The following is a 21,435-nucleotide window of genomic DNA, read 5'->3' as shown; positions in this document are numbered from 1 at the left end:
AGTAACTTCAAGTTCTTAGGTGAATTGAACACTGTCAATTTAAAAACAGTTTTAAATTTTTTCCTACTTGATGAATAATATTGGTTTCACCTCCATTAAAAAAGTGTCAAGCATTTATGCGTCTTTACTACAACATGTGGTAACTTACTGCAAGTGTTCCATGTGGAGCAGAAATTTTAGCTTGATTCCAGCACTGCTAAATCAGGTCTCCATTATGCCTCCCTGCATTACTCAACAAATGGATTTCAAGTTTAGCTGTTGAGCAAGAATACAGCATTACAAGAACCTCAAATGAGAAACAAACTTTTTGGCCAGTACAAAATCTCACCCCTAACTGCTCCTATAATAACTAGTTCTGGTCAAAAATGTGTGTTCTGTTCACTTGGAATATTCTTGGCTCTTGTATTCCTGGAATCAGACTAGTTTTAGCTTCACAAAAACATGAACACACATAGTCAGAACAAAAACATTACATCTTGCCTGGCATTTAAAATTTGTCTGTGTAGATCTTGGATAAGACCCAATTTATGCATTATGTATCATATTACTTCTAGACTTGTATTAAATCCTGATTTTCTTCAGCAGTTGTATTTACATTTTTGAAGTGTAAAGCAGTGTTACCATGGGATTGCATTTTAAGAACCTCATAAAAAAAAATTCAGAGAACAGGAGTCTTGGTCACATTACACAATTCTCATCCTGAATGACATGCTGTAACATCCATACACAAAGACTCAATTAAACAAAGACCCATCTCTTACATGCTCTACTCAAGCCTTCATAGCAGGAATACAGATGATCTCCAGTTCTTATTTCCCAGATAACTGTACTCTGAAGACGATGGCTTATGAATCATGGTGCTGCACAAGCTTCTGAAACCTTTCCTTTTGGCCTGTGGTAAGGTTCTCTGGCATATATGCAAGGTATGTATTGCTGTATCCTGAAGGAATGCCCCACTGGATTCATCCCTCAATCCCAGTTCTCAAGTTGATCTAAGAAAGCAAGGGAAATGCCAGTACCAGTTTTACCTCTTATTGCTCTCAAGAAAGGATCTGCTGCTTGCCCTTTGCTAAGGGAGGGAAGAGAGAGTGATCCCACTGTAATGAATTTGGCCATTCTTTAATATCTTTATGACTAACCCACAAGTCACAATTCAGGCTTTCACTAATTCTGCAGGACAAACAGGGTAGCAGTAGGGGTAACGACACTGTTTCTCCATCTCTTTGGGATGGCTTGTGAAAAGCCACTGGAATATCAGTAACACTTGCACATTCCTAAACAGAGTAATACTTCACACAAGAGTAACAGTTCATCATCTGCTTCAAACTGAAGAAGACAGGTTCCATACAGAACTACTATTAGAGGTGTGTCCAAGTTTCAGAAAGGCATCCAGATTTTCTGCCCTCTCTACTTACCCCTCCTGGTTAAAATGGTCCCTGAAGCAGTGCTGTGCTAACCTGAATAGTACAGTACTCTTTGTACTCCAAGAGCTCCTTGGAGTACAACTTGCCAGGAGTATCTTCTTAATCTCAGAGGAGCAGTGACCAGTCTGCCCTGTCAGATGCTACAGGGCCAGAGGTAGCCAAGAAGACACCTCTGTAAAACCAGGGTGATCTGCCTCTTCCATCATAATGCTTGCAAGGGCTGCATTGCAACCCTTGCTGCATCCCAGGGCTGTTACATGAAAGCAGCACTAGTCAATAGGGAGGAGGAAATGGCATGATAAAAGATGACAGCTTGGTTTTAAGCCCCCATAATTCCCACTCACTTTGAGTGGCTTTTGATGTGCAAAAAATCATACAGTGGGACAAAAAGCCTCAGGCATATTTGCCCAAAATGCCAGCTGATTCCTGCAGAATAAATCCCTATGTGGAAGCCATTAATATGCAGAATCTGGAAGCATCTGGTTCAAGGACACAGCTATTTCAGTCAGATAACAGTGTTTTGTATTGTTTATCCAAATTGTTACAAATTCCTTAAATCTTCAAGTAACTGTCCTAAAACTGTATGTACATTTCTGTGGGTAAGCAGTTACAGTAATAACACTCATTACCAAGACATTGATCTTACCTCCTGTTTAACTATTGATACCCCATGCTTGAAGGCACTCCACTTGAATAATTTAGAAAGTATTATTTGACCAGTTGCAGAATAATGCTCTACTATTCCAATACTCTATAATTCAGCTAAGATGTCTATACCTTCTACTCTGAAACCTGTTCATGGTCATCCTTCTCTATCTTCCCCTCCATTTCACAACAGCATCCAACAAGCCAAACACTGACAAACACCATCATGTCAAGGATTTTAATAGCACTGGCCAATTAAGAATAATAAAAACAAGTAGAAACAAAGTAACAGTAAAGGCAAAAATATCAAGAGAACATTGGAAGTATTCATTCCTGCTAGTCAAATGAGGTAGGAAGCTGATTTACGGGGCTGAATTTATTTTTAATAATTACTTCACAGCAGAGATTAATTTTTTGCAGATTCATTAAAAAGACTGCTTTCAGATGGAGTATGTAACGAAGGAAAAAGGTAACCATCAGGTAACATTGAAGCCAATATTTGTTTTCTGCTTGGGCTGATACCAAATTAAACTAATTCTTCATAAATTCAATGTTCAAACAAGTAGAATGCTCCTCTGCTGAAGACAGGTTGTGTTGCTGTAACTTAGGGAATACTTGCCCCAGGAATCTGACTAAATCAAAAATGTGTGGCTGCACATGGAATGTAGGCAAGACAACCAAAGAACAAAAAAACTGAAGATCTGCCTGTGGATCAGTCTGTAACTGCTGTCCACTAATTACACAACTGATGCCTGCAGAACTATCTGGTCTCCCAACAGATGCAGTTTAGGCTACATCAGCCAGTGAATCCCAACCAGGACTGAGACATTATTGTTGAAGTCGGTTCTACCTTAGGGCTGGACTTAAGCCCTACCATTTCACTTAGAAATGATCTTTTGACTTTAATGCCAGTTAGAGCACGCATTTAACTGGGCACAGAATCACCCCAAAAGAAAAACAAAATTGGTGAGACCAGGGTTCCAGTCTATAGATCACAGTTTATATAGACCGATTACAGTCTATAACTGGACTCAGGTAAAAAGATAATCTATTTCTTTTGTTTTCCTATCATTTGAAATATTTAAAGTGCTGTTTAAGAACATTTCTGGAAACAAATCTGCAGTTTGAAGGTAACTTTTTCACTTAAAAGACGATCATTAAAAACAGGTTTGTACCATCTTCAGTAATCAAAAAAAATTGCTATAAAAATAGAGATTTGAAAATAGACTGAATTCACATGTACCAGGTACCATTTCTAGTGTAAAACTGGTTTAGTTTATGAAAAATATATTTCCTTAAAAAAAGCATAGGATTACAGTATTATCACAAAGAAGATCCACAGAATTCCTTCATTATCTATGGAACATTATACTTTAGGCTTTTTGACAGGTGGATCCTGCAGGCTGAATTTAGGAATTTCACATGAAGAGGCAAAAGGAATTCTTTTGGCCGACACCTTCTTCCCAATTGTTTCAATCTGAAAAAAATAAAAAAAAACACCACACATTTAACAAGTGAGTGTGGCAAGCTAACAATCATGTCAACCTATGAGGAATCTACAAAGAACACATTTTATGAACATTAGAATAAAACAAGCCACAAAGCACAAGCAACAAACCCAAGGACAGTTTCTATGATTGGAGCTGCAGAGTTTGTTTAAAAACCAAAACAACCAATCAGCCTTTTACAGGTGCTTGCTTTGCCTACTTAAAGCTTTATCTTGACAACATGAACATTCATCTGCCTCATCTTCCATAGGACTATGAATCCAAATACCATAAAATGTTTCTGGGTGTTCATAAAATGGGGGTTCAGATTACTTCTCCCAAAAATACAGTCATTTACAACTATAAGGTGCACCCTTTTGACTAAAATTTTTGCCCAAACCCAGAAGTGCGCCTTATAGTCTGGTGCGCCTTATATGATGTACAAAATTGCGACATTTGCCACCCCGGAAGCGTGAGCCGTGGGGGAGCCGGCAGTGCCGCACCAGCCGAGTGGAGGCGGGCCCGGGGGCCCACAGCACTGCCCCTCCCGGGTCCAGGCGGGCCCGGGGGCCTGTGGTACCGCCTCTGTCGGGTCCGGGCGGGCCCAGGGGCCAATGGTTGCCAGGTTGAGGCGGGGCCTCGGCCAGCAACCGTGCAGGGGGAGCTCGGGGCGGAGCCTCGCTGCAAAAAAAAAGTGTGCCCTATAGTCCGGTGCGCCTTATATGATCTACAAAGCAGCAAATTTTGTCGACTCCCGGGGGGTGCACCTTATGGTCGTGAAATTACTGTATATACTAAATTAGCACAGAAAAAGCTTTTTCCCTCCATAATGCAGTAGGCTGCTTTTGAAGCAACACAACTCTGAAAAGCTAAAGGCAGCCAACACTACAAGTGAAATCCTGCAACAAAACCAACACACACAAGCCAGGTATGGCAAAATTCAAAGAGCAAGGCAAATTCCCCTAATTTCTAGGTCAGACTAATGTGAATCACCAAGGACAGAGCTTGTAGAAGACAAAACCCTAACTAGGTAAGACAGTTCTGACACTCAGTAAACAAGCAGAACTGTGGCGTTCCTCTTAAATAATGCAGGTCAAATGCAAAGCTCCAAAAGACAAAATACTTCAACTATTCTAACAAAATTTTGATGAATATATTCTAGGCAGACATCTAGGCAACACTGAAGAGTGTTGTTTAAACAGTCATGAGAGCTGTATGTATCCTATTTGTCCTTTAACTACTTCAACTGCCTAGTTAAATGGATTTATACAAGCTGGGTCACAGTGTACATACCTGTAGCTTACACAGTGAAAACATCAAGAGAGAAATCCTATAGACATCATGAAATGAAACACAGTACTCAGGAGTACAGGGAATGAAAAATGACTGAAACATGCATCTGATCTGGCTTGCAGATTTTGTTCTTATGGTGTCTGGTTGAGATGCTTCTATCAGATTATTCTGAGATGTGGTGATTTTAGTATTAGTCAAATTCCATCTATGCTGAAAGTGCTTCAAGCCCTTCAATCAAGGCTTGCTCTGCCTTCCCTGCTTGAAACCTAAGCAGATTTTTTTCTCAAATCAGAAATTACTCTGCCTAGAACCACAAAGCTTCCAATTCATATTTCCTGAATTAGGATTTAACTGTGGAAACAGGTTCTAATTGAAATGGTAGGTGTGTTTAAAGTTGTTTAAACTCTAGTTTGAGAAAAAAATTAAAACTACTCAAATTCATAGGTTTAGATTGTATACAATGGAATTGCTATTAGCATCAGGCTGTCTAATGCAACAGCTTTTAACAAGGAAAGTCAAAACACTAGGGCCCTAAAGTCTTAAATTTTGGGATTGTTCATTTAAGACAAAATCATTTTTATTATTTAATGCAGAAAATATAAGTCAATTGTTAAATGCCTTTGCAATTATATTCTGGATAAAAAATCCAGATAATAAACCTGGATAACTAATTGCATTCTGGATGGCAAACTCACTAATTGGTTAAAAATTCAACTAGAATTTTACAGAAGAAACACAAAAGTACAGTCTCTGATCTATTAAGTCTTTAAGCCACAGAAGACTTCAGAAGAGAAGCTCCTAGGAGAAATGTCACACAGATTAGAATTTGATATGGAATCTGCTATTAGCTTAGCAAAACACTTAGCTAAAGTTAAGCTTCTGGGTTCTCTCTCTGGTATAAACAAACATCATTGTTTGGATCTTCTGTATGATCTTAAAGGATTAAAAGGACTAACAAGTCATCTCCTCCAGCCTCTCATGTAATACTTGAGCATTTCACTGACTATCTTCAGATACATCTTTGCATTCACTGCTTTCACCTCCAGTATCAACCAGCTTTGTTATGCAAACCTCCGGGAGAAGAGTCCGAAACTTCTTTTAATAGTTTATCCAAGTGAAGATATCACTGGCTGATAAATATTTATTACCTGCATTACATCTTGTCCAGTGTTGAAGTCTCATGTCTCCAGTAAACCTACTTATGTCTTTTGTGAGGAGCAAAAATGGTACTTACAGCTTACATTTACTTCTGCAAGAACTGTGTTTTGCTATGCTTTTCCTCTTTTTATATATCAAAATAAGATTCCAAGTAAGGACTATGGCATAGATTTTAACATACAAACTCAGCCCTTCAGCTGGGTGTAGCAGCAGACTGCAGGTCTGGATGAAACAGTGAAGGGGCTGCAGTCAAATACCATGCCTAGAATAAATTTAGGCATGAGATTTAGCATTATCTCCTAACTGTCTATTATTTCCCTGCTGCAAGAAGGGCAGAGCAGCATTCAGATATTAGATTTATGGTTGCACTCAGATGTCTTCTCCATCCTGAATGATTCTAGGACAGGCTTATACTGTGGAATGTTGGTGGCATAGCCTCAACTTTAAAAATACATCAGTCTGTGAAAGTAGTAAGATAGTGGAAGAAGGCAGTACTAATTAACACTTAAGAACAGACAGTTTACATTTAAATCTTCACCTCCAAAGATGTTTTTTCTCCCTTGCTACTCAGTCACTGAAGAGGGAGAGCAACAGAGAAGAGAGTAGAAGGAAAGATACATAAGAAGGATCACCCAGATGATTACCTGGAAGCCAATGACTTGTAGCTCATTGTGAAGATCATCTAGAACTCTCCTACCATCAAAGATAAATGCAGGCTTGAGCATTTTCTTATGAATACGTTCATAATCCAACTCCTGTAACAAGTAATTAAAACCAATAGAATAAATAAGTAGCATGACACTCTCTCCTTTTTCTTTAGTTTAAATTACAGGTAACATTTACCTTAAACATGTCCCATTCAGTGCAAATTACAAGGGCATGAGCTCCATCACAGGCTTCATAGGGATCTTTACTGATAGTGACCAACCGAGACACTATAACAAAAGGAAAATAGTTTTATTCTGCATGTCTTTAGCATCAATCAGACACGTTTCTGGCAAATGAGTTTCCTTCCTTGCCCTACACAAACAAGTGGTTTCAAGTCACTCACCTAGAGATATTTTCTACCAAGATACTTAGTATTTTAATTTTACTTATTTAAATTAATGCAGGTCATAGCTGGCATCTGAATAGTTAGAGCACTTAAATGTTTGAAGTCAAGCCTTCAAATTTGATGTAAACAGTCAAGAATCAAGCACATCCCTAGAATTTGGAGGTATTATGGAGTGCTCGAATACCGACTCTCACAAAGGTCATTGTCTGCACAACAGTAGCATATCACAGTTTCTATTTAATGCTCAGTTCACACCAAGAAGAGACACACGTGGCTCCCCAGGGACTGCCTAAGCAGCTGCCTCATTCTTCATCACAGCTTAATTTGCTCCACTCTCTTCAACTCTAGAAGCCTCAACTATTCTCACCATCCATCAGCTCCATTCTCCCTCTCCCCAGTAAGAAAACAGAAGTCCCAAATACCTCTTATCTCTGTAATCCTAGGTGATTATTTTGAAGCTTTCTTGAATGCAAGGGAACAAATTTGGAAGTGATATGAGGGAAGAGAGAATGCTCAATAGCACATTCCAGAATCACTGTATTTCTATTTTAGGTATGTAAGAAAGAACTAAGAATTTTGGGCACAAAGGAACTGACAGAACTAGTCTATCCTCACGGACATTCTTCTTCCTCTTCCTTTTAATCATTCAGAGATAAAATTCTAGGCACATATTCAAATGAGTGTTTATTGAAATAATAATATACAATAGTTGAGAATTAGCATTTATCTACAAAAGCTACAGGGAAAGGAAGAAGAATTAGAATAATCCTCTGAGCTATAACAACTTTCTAGTAAGTGCAACCAACAGCACAATGATGTCATGCTGAAAATGAATTTAAACAGACTCCTGTATATTGAGAATAGGGTAGAAAAAGGTGAATAAACTTTATATGAGAATTCTTACCTTGGTTATCTTCTGAGACACCCAGATGTGAGAGATCGAAGATGATTTGCTCCTTAGGTACTTTAGGGTCATAGATATGCAGCTTTGCTCCTTCATCCATTAAATACTTGCTAATGTAGATACTGGATGACTCTCTAGAGAAGAGAACCAATCAGTTAAAGAACCAGGTGGTAAGGAAAGTTTTCAAGTATCATGATATGTGATGCCAGAGTTTTTATATCATTTTTACATAAATATCTTAGTGGTAACCATGCCAGCAGGAAACCTGTAATCTTGATGGACATCAAGGAGAATAATATCAAAAGGTTTGTCTCTTTCACTGAATCGTCAAGAAAGATAAGTCTGATTACTCCTAGTGACCAAAATTACAAAGGCCTAGAGTTTATAAGCTTTGCCCACAAACTGCAGTTGAAGAGTTGTATCAAGTTTGACCTTTACAGGTGACCAGAATTAAACACTTCAGGAAATCAAGCTGAAACTTTGATTTCACAAAGCAACTTAAAACCAGTTGCAAAAGTGCTTGCATTCTTTTCTGAGGAGAATGAAAGGAGCCTGGCAAAATCTATCTTCACTTGTGCAAGTTAATAAGGACTAGCATTATCTGCAACTTCTGCATGATCCAGGTCTGTTGTAGAGGTCAAGAATCAGTTCTCACTCATTTAAGAGACTAATCCTTGTTACAAACCAATTCAGTCACAAGAAAAAAGGGTCCCATATCCAGTTATTAATTCAATTCAGTGGTGAACATTAGCTGGGTGGCTGGTGACAGCTGTAGGAAATCCATGCTGGTGAACTAAGCTTTCTTGCTTACCTTGTGTCCCCAGTATCCTTCTTGAAAGCAAACCCTAAAATAGCAATCTTCTTGTCAGTGACAGTATTAAACAAACTGTCAATAATGCGGGAAGCAAATCTTCTTCTCTGATAATCATTCATGTCTATTACCTGAAATTATAGAAGCCATGAGAGTATACAGAAGTGAGCCATTTTAAACTATAAACAGGTTCTATTAACAACCAAGTCAAACTACCCACACATAAAATTAATAGAGGCTTAAAAGAGAAAGCTAAGCATTTCTAAGCATTTTTACTCAGTATGAAAAGCAATCCAAACAAATTTAGTTAGTTTATCAAATTCTGAGAAAAATCCTATTTAATGAGTGAATACTGATGCACATACACACATCTTCACATGTGTTATCTAGTTTAAAGGCTAGGATTCTTTTCAGATTTCCTTTTTAAAATAAAACACTGCTTTCCATGTCTCTGCCTAAGAACAACTTCAGTATTAGGGTACTTGCAGTCACATGGACATCCCATTGCCAGACTTATACTTTTTTACATGCCATGTGTAACAACTGTGAGAATATTTTTAGCCTTTTTAATCCACACTAACAGATGCCAGTACGCAAAACCTGTACAATTCAACCTTGCTTTTGTTACTTTGTTATCACATTCAAGTGTCCCAATTGTTCCTTGGGATGGAAAACAGTGAAGGGAGAAAAGGCTAACCAAAATGAAGACCAAAAAAAGCAAAGCTGCTAATAAGGTAGGCAATCATGTACTTGGTATTCTGGGGGGCATCTGCTAGGCAGCCTTATACTTAACTATCACAGAAAAATCAGGAAAATAAACCAAAGGGGTTTTTGACCACACCACGCATCTCAGAGCTTCTCAGTCAGGACTACGAAGAAAGGTGAGGCGCTTTCACTGGTTAATAGGGAAATGCTTCCTAGTACAGACTGAGTATCATTGCCGCATTGGAGCCAGGCGTGACAGCATCCATATTTTCCCAACCATTCCTAACATTAAACCCAGGAACAGCAACCATGTTTATTTTAAAAAATAGTAAGATCTACTAAGTTCTTTCAGAACTGTAAAAGTAGACCCTGAGGAAAAGATCACAAGTTCTGAATTCAAAGTGGATAGATACCCAACTACAAAAGAAAGACAGGAAACACAATGCTTGTACTTCACATTTTCTACTGCTGCTAGACTGCTTTGCAATCCATTTGATCCAAGTAACTTAATTCACCCCAAAAAAGTCTGAGCACCTACATGTATCAAATGCCAGTGTTAGGCTGAGGGCCCTGAAATGTAAAGGTGATCAGCACTAAGGTATCTGCTCCTTGGAGCTGAAACAATGTTTATGTGGACAATGCTCAAAAGCTCAATGCCTGAAAGCTGAGTGCTGAAGAAACACCACTCTCTGAAACAATTGGTGAAGAATTTGTACCTGTTGCCAGTAGCGAGCTACCTCAGGTAAGTTCAGTGCCTCACAGAGGTACACTAAATTCAAGACATCCTTCTGAAAACAGCTACCTCCAAACCCTGAAAGAGAAAGCAGTTATTTTACAGGTGACTAAGGTACCGATCCAAGCCAGTCTGTGGAACCAAGTAGGTTTTGGCAATCACTGACATAGTTGGTATTATAATTTTTCCCAGTATTTCACTGCTAGCAAATGAAAAACCTTAAACTATTAAAATCCAACTCCTAGACCTACTTACTTTATCAATTACAGAAGGCTTAATTATGCTTCATGTTCCACTGAAATCAATGGAAGTTTTAAAACAGAAACCTGAACCTGTACGAGAAAAAGCAGTTATGGGCTATTATTAAAAGTAGGTGGACAAGCTCCTGGGCCTTTTCTCTCCCCTTACCACAAGATTTAGACTAATACTTCTCAAAACAAGTCTGTTAGGATTAAGTTCCTTCCTCTTGCACCCTCAAATGGATATCTAACCGTTGCCAAGAACCAAAGATCATCACAGCTGACCAAGGGAGAACTGAGACATAGGGATCCTTGAACCTAGAACTTTGTTCAGCAAGCAGAGTCCCAGAAACAACACACTGTAGAAGGAATTATAACAACCTAACAGCAATTTTTGGTAATGCATTTGCTATCTATTTTTCACTCTTGCATAGACTCTAGGATAGGTTATATATAATAAGGTTATTTTAAAGTCACATTTTCTAGCATGACACCATACAGAGAAGCTTTAGTATTGTTCTGAAGTTTAAAAGTTTGAGGCACCAATCACCACTTCATCACATTTTACTCTCTCGTATCTAATCCAGAAATGACTGTACATGGCATTTCAGTGCCATGGCGTAGTTGACAAGGTGGTGATTGATCAAAGGTTGGATTCAATCTTGGAGGTCTTTTCCAACCTTACAATCCTATGAATTCATCCTACAAATTAGAAGCTGTCATCACACATTCTGAGCTAGAGGTATTCTGTCCCTCAGGACATTGGCAGCAACTCCCAAACAAAACTGCAGCAGCTGAATTGGGAAGACATCTTAGAGAGCACTGTCATCAGTGATGCTTCAGAAAAATTAAGTCACAGTTTTTCTTTCCAGTATCACAGGCAGGGTAAACCATGCACTCTGAACTCTCCAGTGTCAGGATGCTGGGTCTGGAGCAACCTCAGTTCTACATATTTTACCAGAAAAAAATGGATTTATACTAGTATTATACAGTAATATTTTCATACATTGAACACTTCTAATGGTGCAGAAAATTGTAGAGAATCAGATTACTTATTTCAAAACACTACTATTGCACTAATAAACAGAAGCTCAGTAGGAAAAAAAGAAAGGAGGAATTTTTCATTTACCAACACTGGCTTTAAGAAATTTATTTCCAATTCTTTGGTCTGTTCCAATAGCTCTTGCAACTTCTTCAACATCTGCTCCTGTAGCTTCACACAGAGCACTGATTGAGTTAATGCTGCTGATTCTTTGGGCAAGGAAAGCATTAGCTGCCTGCAAATAAAAAGCATAGTAAAGAACTTAATTTTTCCAGAAACCAAGATGTCCACAGACCAAAGGGAGTTGCCACTGAAAGTATTACTTTAATATCTATGAACTCTATTGAGATACAAAAGGGTAACAAATTCAATATACAGATGCCAGTTAATTGGATTTAAGCAAAACAAGATAATGCTTAACTTCTAGAGTTTGAACTGTTTTATGACTAATCAATTTCTGCAGCACTGCAGGCTTACTCTTAGTAATAACTAATAGCAAAAAAAGTGAGAAAAGGACTTCATAAAGTCAAAATCATCTATTAACTAGGTCAGCTGAGAACTGGAAAAGATCAATATCCTTTGACATACGCATTGGGTCCTCCCAACCTCACCTGTCTTTCCTAGCTGCATCACTCAGTGTCAAAATTCTGCTTCTGAGCTTTGTCTCACACCCCTTGCTCATTGCAGACCACAGCAGGGAGCAACACTAACCAGTTTAGAAAGTTCTGATGACCAGGTATTGGTTGTGATGATTTTTTCTTTGGGCACCCAGTGCTCATAAACAGCACACAGAGCACGGACAGCTTTCTGTCCCTCTGGAGAGTCATCTCCACCGATAAGCACCCTGTCCGGGTTCTTCAGGTCCTTGATGGCTGTTCCTTCAGCAAGGAACTCTGGGTTAGACAGCACCTACACACACAGGAAAAAAAGAACAACAGGTAAAAACCAAAAGCAACAGCCAGCCTTTAAATACACAACTCAAAGATTATGTTTACCTGCAAATCCAAGTTAGGTTTAGTATTAGCATCAAATATTCGACGAATGCTTTCTGCAGCACGCACAGGAACTGTGCTTTTCTCAGTGACAATTTTATAACCATTTGAATTCTGTACAATTCTTCTAGCACAAGCTTCAATGTATTTCAGATCAGCTGCTCGGCCTTTTCCCATTCCATAGGTCTTGGTTGGTGTATTAACCTAATTACAAATACGCAAAAGGGAAGAAAATGCTACAGGTCAGTACCTCTTGTGTTAAGAGGCAAGGTGAAATTGTTAAGATTGACTGACGCTTTCCTTCTCAGAGGAAGAAAAATGCTTCTAACCCAGAATTATTCTGACTACCACATCAGACGAAGTGGTATTAACTATCTCAATTACCCATTTTGTTTTCTACGGAAAGCTCACTGGTCTCTATTCAAATAGGATTTAAACAAGAGCAATTCATAGCAGCTCTGCAGGCTTTGGTGAAACAATCCATATTCTGGAAACACCAGTAATTTCTTCATGATTATGGCCTGCCACTTTTTGTTACCTGTCCCACTCTAGGGGTACAAAGACTCACGTAAGAATCCTGTGGCCAATGAGGCAACTATAGCTTAAATTCACTTTGCAATGAAACCTAAGTGTAGGGCTGATGAAAATTAGTATACTGACGTATACAGAAAAGGCAATGCGAGGGAAAGCACGTAGTTGAGACTAAGACAGAGGGTCCTTTTCATTACAAATGCAAAGAAGAAATAACAACATGTAAAACACAACAACTTGTTTTGAACCAAGGACAGGTGGTAATATATGGGCTGTATTAGTGGCTGTCATCCAGCCACACATAACATTCATTTTAGACTTAATGAATGAAGAAAAATACTGTCTGAAAGGGAGCTCCATATCACAGAGCCCTAACAAAGAGGAGACCTCAAGAAAAAAAGGGCTTTAACAAAAAACTTAACTGCAGCCTACCAAGGCAAATAGCAATTAGTTCTCTTGGATTCTGCACTAGTAACAACCTCTATATTGGAAAAGATTCATCTTTGAATCCTCTTTCTAGGGGTGTCAATAGCTATGAAATATTAAAGCCACCGCTGCTTCCATTAATACACTCTTTTGAAAAGCTTCTTGAAATAGGTGATCTTTGTAACCAAATAACCAGCATATGATTTTGCATATCTGTCTAGGAATTCTATCATTATTATCAAGGTCCCACAGATTTGACCAGTACACTGCAATGACAGAGCTGCACTACATTCTGCTCTGACTTCATACACCTAGTCAAGTTAAATATCAACATTACCACTTTGACTTAGAATCTGTTCATTTGTCAAAGGTGCTACTGGCTGTAAGAAAAACAAATAAAAAGCTTACTTAACACTTTTCCCACAGTACACAGAAAGACAAGGAGAAATCTGACACAATGACATGACATTGCTAACTGAATCTACATGACAAAACAGAGGCAACTTCCTAAAACAAAAGCTTAATGATTTGATAAGAAAAAAAAAGAAAAAAAACCAACAAAACAAAATAACTTACAGAAATAAATACAAGATCAGCTTCTCTAATGGCATCATCAATACTGGTAGAAAAGAAGAGGTTTTTTCCTCGACAGGATTCTACTACTTCTTGTAATCCTGGCTGAAAAAGAAGCAGAAAAAAATCAGCTAAGATTAATGCAGTTAAGTTAGAAGAACAGCAAACTATGCACAAACAAAATAGAATTTCAGATACTGAAAGATTTTCTTTTTTCCCCTGTCTGTCCAGGATGCTTTCAGCCTGGCAGAAGTAAAGCTTCTGAAGATTTATACAGTAAAAAAAGTTAAGCTCCTTCTTATTGAAAAGACTCACAATGCTGTCCCTGAATCTTTCAGCCACACTGAGTTGCTTATTTGCACAGCCAGATTTTAGCTTTCAGTTATTCCCATGCTCAGTTCTACTACCACAAGAAGCAATCAAAGAAATTAACATCACTGTAGAGTGATGTTAAGTAGATTCACAAAGTCTTAGAATATTCCCTGGATGGCAAGCAAAAGAGATGGTCCCAATTCTCCTTTTCCCTCTCTCCATGATGCCCTTAATATCAGATCTAAAACTGCTTCAGCACAAAAAACACCCCACAAAGTCTTCCACCAAGTAAGCAAGTCCACACCCAGTGCAAGATAGGCAGCAGAGACACACAGGAAATCAAGACCACTCCTTTCAGCAACCACCCATCTTTGGGCCAGATTAAATTTATCATGGTACCACTCCTACAGTGTGGAAGAATCACAACAGCCATAATATGATCAAATTTTTTCCAGAGATACACATGGTGCTGTAATACTTTCCCTTCTCTTAATATTGTCACTCAAAAAAGAGAGGCAGGAAGTCACATATAAATGAGCAATCCTCTCATACTAGAATAGTCTCTTCAAAAAATTTTAACCAAGATATAGCTGTCACAGATAAAACTGTCACAGATAAAAAAAAACCCTTTTACTTTTTGTTTGAATAATCAGTCATACACTTTCACGTGGCAATCACATCTCCAACTTGAGACACCTATCACAACATTAGATATTTAAGTCAATGCCAGAAAGGCAAAGGTTCACTGGATGGAGGGAAGAAAACAAGCAGAAGCTTTCTTATTCAAGACATTTTTCCTGTCTCATTTTGTATTAAATACCACCCACTTAGAAGAAAAACAAAGGTCCAAACAGGCAAAGTAACATGTCTTACAACCCACTGAATATTCCAACTATGGTCTTACAATGGGATGTAAATAGAAAGGCAGCTCACCAGACAATTTCTGATGCTGAAAAGAAAAAAATCCAACCCAAACCCCACAAAAAGCTCACTGTGCAATGACTCAATTTTACAACTGTCTGAACTACCTCTTGGCAGTTTTTGTACATTCTTTGTAAGCAAAGGACACCATTCCAGGAAACAGATGTTACAAGTTTGGGTTTTGTTTTTTTTTTTAAAAACATGCCAAGGCGAGCTCTACTTGAGCTCATTCAGTCTAAGTCTTAAGAGAAAACAAAGTATGCATTCGCTTTCAACTTTATTCATGTCTTACCTGCTAGTTTGAACATTAAATACAGTTTCTTTTGAATTTATATAACGAAGGAGGGTTATTGATCTTGACTTAGTCACAGTATAGCTCTGGTTTTAAGAGGGAAGAAGACTTCTTACAGCAAAAGAGCAACTGTGAGTACCAGTCAGAAGCCTTGTCTTTGGGAGATGAGTGAAGATAAGTTTTCAGCCCTATTAAAGAACTCAAATCTATACCTTTTATAATGAAAAAGAATGGAAAACAACAAATGCTAAGAGTAGCAAAACAGAAAATGCTTTATGTATTTTCAAATTAAAGTAATTCTGTAATAAAGGAGTAACAGTGTGGTACATTTATTTGCTCTAGTCTTCCCAGGCCAGATTAAAGATGTATGGTACAACTGAATCAGAAACATGACTGTCCCCATGTTCCCACATAGCTCAAGTTGGGCAGCACAGACTGGATTTTGGCAGTAGTTAGAATACAAACAAAGCTTACAGCTCAGTACGACACATTTACAGTGTACTACAGCGGTAGTATCTGTAATTGAGCAAGAGGACAAGGTCATGACCAAATCAGGTGCCAAAGAAAGTCAGCATGATTTAGCACAATTCACTGTATTTAGAATTACATTTTACTCATCTAGCCCTTCATGCAACCATTAATGCACATCTGCACCAGCTGCATAAAGCTATTTCCAAAATCTGGTTTATGAGCAGTAGTGATAAGCAGCTGTTCCAGAACATCCTTTTTGAAGGACATCACTGATGTGCTAAGCTTGACAAGCTTCAGAAATGGGCTATGGGGAAATAGCAGTATTTCCATGTAGCAGGTGGCAAGCAAAGGCAACACTGGCTGGAAGAAGAGACAACAGTGATTGCTTGCTTACCTCGTAGATTGGGAGTGTGTCTGAATTCCAGGCATTGATTCTGGCCTCGTTGACATCCACAACAGTAACTTTGATATTGGGGCACATTTGTGCAATAACACTACAGGTTGGCCCACCAACATAACCAGCACCAATGCAGCAAATCTTCTTAATTTCAAACATGATTGCTCTAGTAAGAGGAGGGTGAAATGGAAAGTCAGGAGTTACAAGTTAAAATACCGGTCAACAATTCAAGGAAAACAAAGAGTATCAGTCATTTCAGATTTTATTACGCTGCGGCCCACAGAAGCGTTTTCTTACAGCTGATCTCTTGAAATGAACTGCAACTTCTCTCTCCAGCCGGGAAGGTTTTGGAGCCTGCCCCTCTCCGCAGCGCCAGCATCCACAGACCACCAAAGAAGGGTTTCTGTGGCTGCCTTGAGTCAGACACCCCGACCACCACCCTCGGGCCGAGGAATCGCTGCTGGCACGGCAGTCCCGGCTCGGGCAGCGCCCGCCGCTGCAGACAGCGCCCGGCGGGGACCGGCGCGGCCCCAGGCTGCGGCCACAGCCGCGCCCCGCCCGGGAGCCCCTCGGCCGGGAGAGGGAGGCCGCAGCTCCCGCCTCCTCCCCGAAGAAGGGCGCGGGCCGAGCCGGCCCCGCGGCCCCATCCCCGGGAGCGCAGCGGGAAGGGAGCGGCTCCCCGGCCGCGGCCCCGCGCTCTGGGGCAGGAGGGGCCCGCCGGGACGGCAGCGGGGGATTCGGGCCGCAGCACGGACACTCACCGCGGGCAGGCAGGCGCGGTCCGGTGCCGCGGATCGAGCGGGAGTGCTGCGGCGAGGATGCGCGGCGGAGATGCTCGAGGAGGATGCGCGCCGAGCTCAACGCGACGCTGTGCTGCGAAGGGAGCGGCGGCGGCGGCGGCCGCTATTTAAAGGGCCACGGCGGGCCCGAGGCGGCCGCTTCATGGCGAGGACGCCGAACGGGGCAGTCCCGCCTCCTCCTTCCTCGGGGGCGGAGAGCGGCGGCCGGCCCGCCCTGCTCTCCCCGCCCGCCGCCGTGCCGGCGAATGGCCACGGGACAGCTCGGCCCGGCCCCGCTCGGCCCGGCCCCGCCAGGGCGCGGCCCCGCCAGGGCGCGGCGCGTGAGGGGCCGCAGGGCCCCCAGGCGCGGCTGGGAGCTCCGGACCTGGGCCGCCAAACTGCTCCTGTGTTCTGCCTCAGGGTAGTTTGTGAGAGAACTTAATTGAGGTGGTTGTATAATTGTTTGTCCTTCAGCTATGGTTACTGTGAACTAAAGAAGGCGGTGTTTATTCTCTCTGTTGTACCGCAGCACCGTCTTAACAAAGAGAAGGGAAGGGAAACGTGGATAGGTTACAGTAGTAAAGTTCAGCGTTTAAAGTCGAGGTGGTGAACATTGCCCAGAAGAAGGAGATAAAACGAGATTGCACTCTTGCCCATGTGACCTGGGCACTGCCCAGGGGCCTTTTGCCTAGCAGTAATAAAGTTCTCAGATACTGCTCTTGCCCTTTATGTAAACATGGTACGGTATTAGTACCACATCTGACTGGGAGCAGAAAGGTTGAAGGTTGTGAGAAATCTGCTGTCTTTTCTTCTCCAGTGCATTTGAGTTCACCTATACTGCCTCTGCTAGAAGCTCAGTGTGAGATTTTGCTTCATCTGCATTATTGCAGTGATTTAGAATCTTCAAACAGATTACAATTTCCATGTTAAATGTTGACAGACTAGGTGGATAATACATGCACGTTCTTATCAAAGTGACTAAAGAATTGCCTTGTCCTTACACGGTGTTTTCATCCATAGTTCTTGAAATACATTTAAAAAATTTGAATCATTATTTCTGTTTTGTATTTTATAATCTGGTCTTTCCCTAGAAGAATTTCTACCTATTTGAGTACATACTGTAATCACAGGTCCTTTAGAAATGCCTGTAAAATACGTGTGTTTCTACTGAAAGAGCTTACTGAGGTTTGCAGTCAGTGCAGGATCCTGGCAGATTCAGCGTGGTTAGCCTGGCAAAGGCGCAGGGTTCACTGTGTTTATTCTGAAGTAAAAACAAGTCATACCTTTTCTCATTGCTTACTGGCACAGACGTCTGTTTTAAACACATCTAGGTTGGTTTTTTTTTTTTTCCCCCTAGGGAAACCTAAGCAAAGCAACCGGAAGCTCGGTGAGTGACTCAGAAGTCAGTCTACCTATACATCTTCTTCAAACCCCCATCTATCTCCTTAGGTCTCAGAATAGCCATGAATGCATACATTTGTACTGCAAGAATGTTATCTGGTCCCTCTGTATCAGCCAAAACTGCTTCAGGTCCTTTAAGTGGTCCCGTGAGGACATTGGTTAAGTGTGCTCAGTGTGCCTGGCACACAAGGAGTGGATTTTCTAGGAACAGGAAGGGTACAGTGGTGGTGTGCAAGGCCAGGTGTTTGTGAGAAGGGCTTCCCTCTGCCTGCTGCTGTATGTGTGAGTAGTTAGCAGTTCATTAGAGTCAGCTAATACCTCCCAGTTACTGAGTTTGTTAAGAAGAGGGTAAGAGCTTCCTCGGCTGGGGGTGGTTCAGGCATACTTACCTCAGGAGTGCTGTGTTCTAAGGATTATAAAGAAACGTGGATCTCTCTAGCTGCATCTATGCTACTTGCCAAGGAGCTTCAAAAGGGATATTTTTTGTATCTGGTAATCTGACCCTTTGCTGAGAGGAGGAAGGTCTGAGTTGTCTGTTATTTGAGAGCTGTTTAAAATGTTTGAAGAGCCCTTGAAACAGGCAATAGACCCTAGGCCCTTTTCTCGTAGCAAAGGACCTTCACTGATAGACAGTCCCACCCCTGCCTGGGATGCTGATCTTGCATTCTGTCTTGCAAACAGCACAGCTTAACCTGAAAGCTTGGACTGCATGATCTTGGAGGTCTTTTCTAGCCTAAATGGTTGTGTGAAAGGATGGCATTTGTTTCCCCATAGCCTGCACTCTGGTGCTGAGGGCATTGCGGGCAGATTAAAAACTGCAGGGCTCAAAGGCATTGCAATGAAAATGGTGTGAAATTTAGGTCTCCCCTCTTACAGAAAAAATACTGAATTATTGGATGGGATCTTCTTGGTTTTTCCATTCAAGCAGACCCATCATTTACTAGGATGTAGAATTTTTTTTGCAAAAGCATGCAGAGGCAAGAAAGCTTTTGCAAGGCTGCTGCAAAGCAGATGAGGCTGATCCACTATAGGCCACTTAAAAAAAGAAAAATTATGAATTCTGCTGTGTTTTTTTGAAGGCTCAGTATAGACTGTGAATACTTTTGCAGTGCAGGATAAGTTAACTAAATGACAGTAGGAGTGGGATTTCAGGTGTATGTTTTTCTTTAGCATTGGCAATGGACTAGGTCAGGTGAATCCCCCTTCCAGTGTATTGGGAGTGGGTTTGAGGGCACACCTCTGCCTTTCCAGAAACCACGAGCAAAGACTGATCTGAATGCCAAAGGTGGGTGGAGGGGCCACTTTTCAGCTCCCCTGTACAAGCTGTTCCATTATGCAAGGAAGAAGTCATGATTTATGAAGGATTTGGGGGATGAGGGGAAGGAGAGGGAAGACAAAGAGCAAGTGAGTGCATGATTGCATAATCTCCTGGCTGGCATCCTGATGTTGGAGGTGAGAGGAAAGCCAGAAAAGAGCCCTGGATATTAAAGAAGTTTTGAACCCTGTCTACTTGGTGTTTAATGTGATCACCTATAAGATATAGCTGATCATTAACTAAAGGCAACAGATTTTGCGTGATCAATTTCTGACACTAACATTTGACAGAGATTCAACAACCACCATTGTGTCAAGCCTTTCTTTGATTTTTGACAAAGCACAATTGGGAGGTAACTCCACCTGTAACCAGGAAATCTGAGGTACTCGGCAACAGTCCCAGGCTGAGGCACAAAAGAGCCCAGAAGACCAGTTGGATCAGTATTTGAATCTATGCTTTGTATTTTACAATGTTAAGAGGAAGGAAGCAGATGCAGCTAAAGAGATTATTCAGGACTGTGGGACTGGGCATGCGTGTTGAAAAGGCTCCAACAGCTGCATAAAGCAGCCATGCACCATTTTGAACACAAGCAGACAAGAGCCTGAGCTCTGCATGTGCTCAGAGCACTGTCTTGCTACAAGAGACATTTTCTGCCTGGCACATCCCTACTTACACGCTCTCTTCATCTCCACCTCTCTGGTTCACCAGAACTTTGACACTGCTGAACAATCTGACAGTTTGCCCAAACATCTAATACAGTATTTTCTTTGCTGGTGACAACCAGCCTCTCAAGCTGCAATTATTGGTAAAATTTGTTGCAAAGTGCAGTGAATTTCTGGTCAGGTTCAACATGCCTGTTTGCATAGGGCATGGAACATCTGGACAATAACTTCATCAATAGTACTACGTAAATAAAACCCCAAAGCCACGCAAGATTAAAACTTTTGAAAGTTGGAGGAAAAGCACCCTGAGAACTCTGATGAAAATATCCTGTCAAACCCCATTCTGTAAGTTACTGCACAACATTTTGTTTCCCGGTACATGACCTTCCTCTAATTATATTATTTAAAGCTGTCAATATACACAGAAATTATTCACACTTCCTTCCAGGCATGATTACATTTGGTGACCTATCTGTTGTTTTGTAAGTGCCTCTTTTTTCCCATTCTCTTCTGATGTTTTTCTGGAAACCATACAGCTCATACTAGACATCAAAGCTGTTCTTCCAGAAGCAGCACTGTGGGCAGCAGCCTTGCTTTTCTGAACACAGGGTACACTGCAGCTGCCACCAGGAGAGCCATTTCAGGCTAACAGCCATCTCAACAAAACAGTAAGGAAATATTAAATGATAAAACTAATGCATTGGAAGTAAGAGCAGCCAGATAAGGCACTGCTTTTCATCACTGCCCCTTTGGAGAGAAATCGTCTTGTAGCATCCCTTCTTTAAAGGGTTTTACTCAGCTGAGCTGTCCCATTGCCATAGCAGTTGTTTGCATAAAATAAGGTGAAGAGTTGATCTACCCACACAGT

General features: G+C 40.8%; 1 protein-coding gene across 1 annotated transcript; it reads right to left on the bottom strand.

Annotated features, from left to right (window-relative positions):
• Positions 1-2,293: 2,293 nt before the first annotated feature.
• On the bottom strand, positions 2,294-17,385 carry UGDH (UDP-glucose 6-dehydrogenase). The gene is made up of 12 exons (XM_033060134.1): positions 17,172-17,385; positions 16,408-16,576; positions 14,021-14,122; positions 12,491-12,691; positions 12,207-12,404; positions 11,583-11,730; positions 10,198-10,292; positions 8,777-8,907; positions 7,966-8,099; positions 6,851-6,942; positions 6,652-6,762; positions 2,294-3,546 (listed from the first exon to the last, which is right to left on the bottom strand). The coding sequence occupies exons 2-12, from the start codon at positions 16,567-16,569 to the stop codon at positions 3,436-3,438; spliced, it is 1,485 nt and encodes a 494-aa protein (XP_032916025.1). The 5' UTR covers positions 16,570-16,576; positions 17,172-17,385; the 3' UTR covers positions 2,294-3,435.
• Between the last annotated feature and the right edge of the window lie 4,050 nt (positions 17,386-21,435).

Source organism: Catharus ustulatus, chromosome 5 (assembly GCF_009819885.2).
Source record: "Catharus ustulatus isolate bCatUst1 chromosome 5, bCatUst1.pri.v2, whole genome shotgun sequence".
Taxonomy (NCBI): Eukaryota; Metazoa; Chordata; class Aves; order Passeriformes; family Turdidae; genus Catharus; species Catharus ustulatus.
Note: the sequence above shows the minus strand (reverse complement) of the source record. Positions and strands in the feature narration are given on the sequence as shown.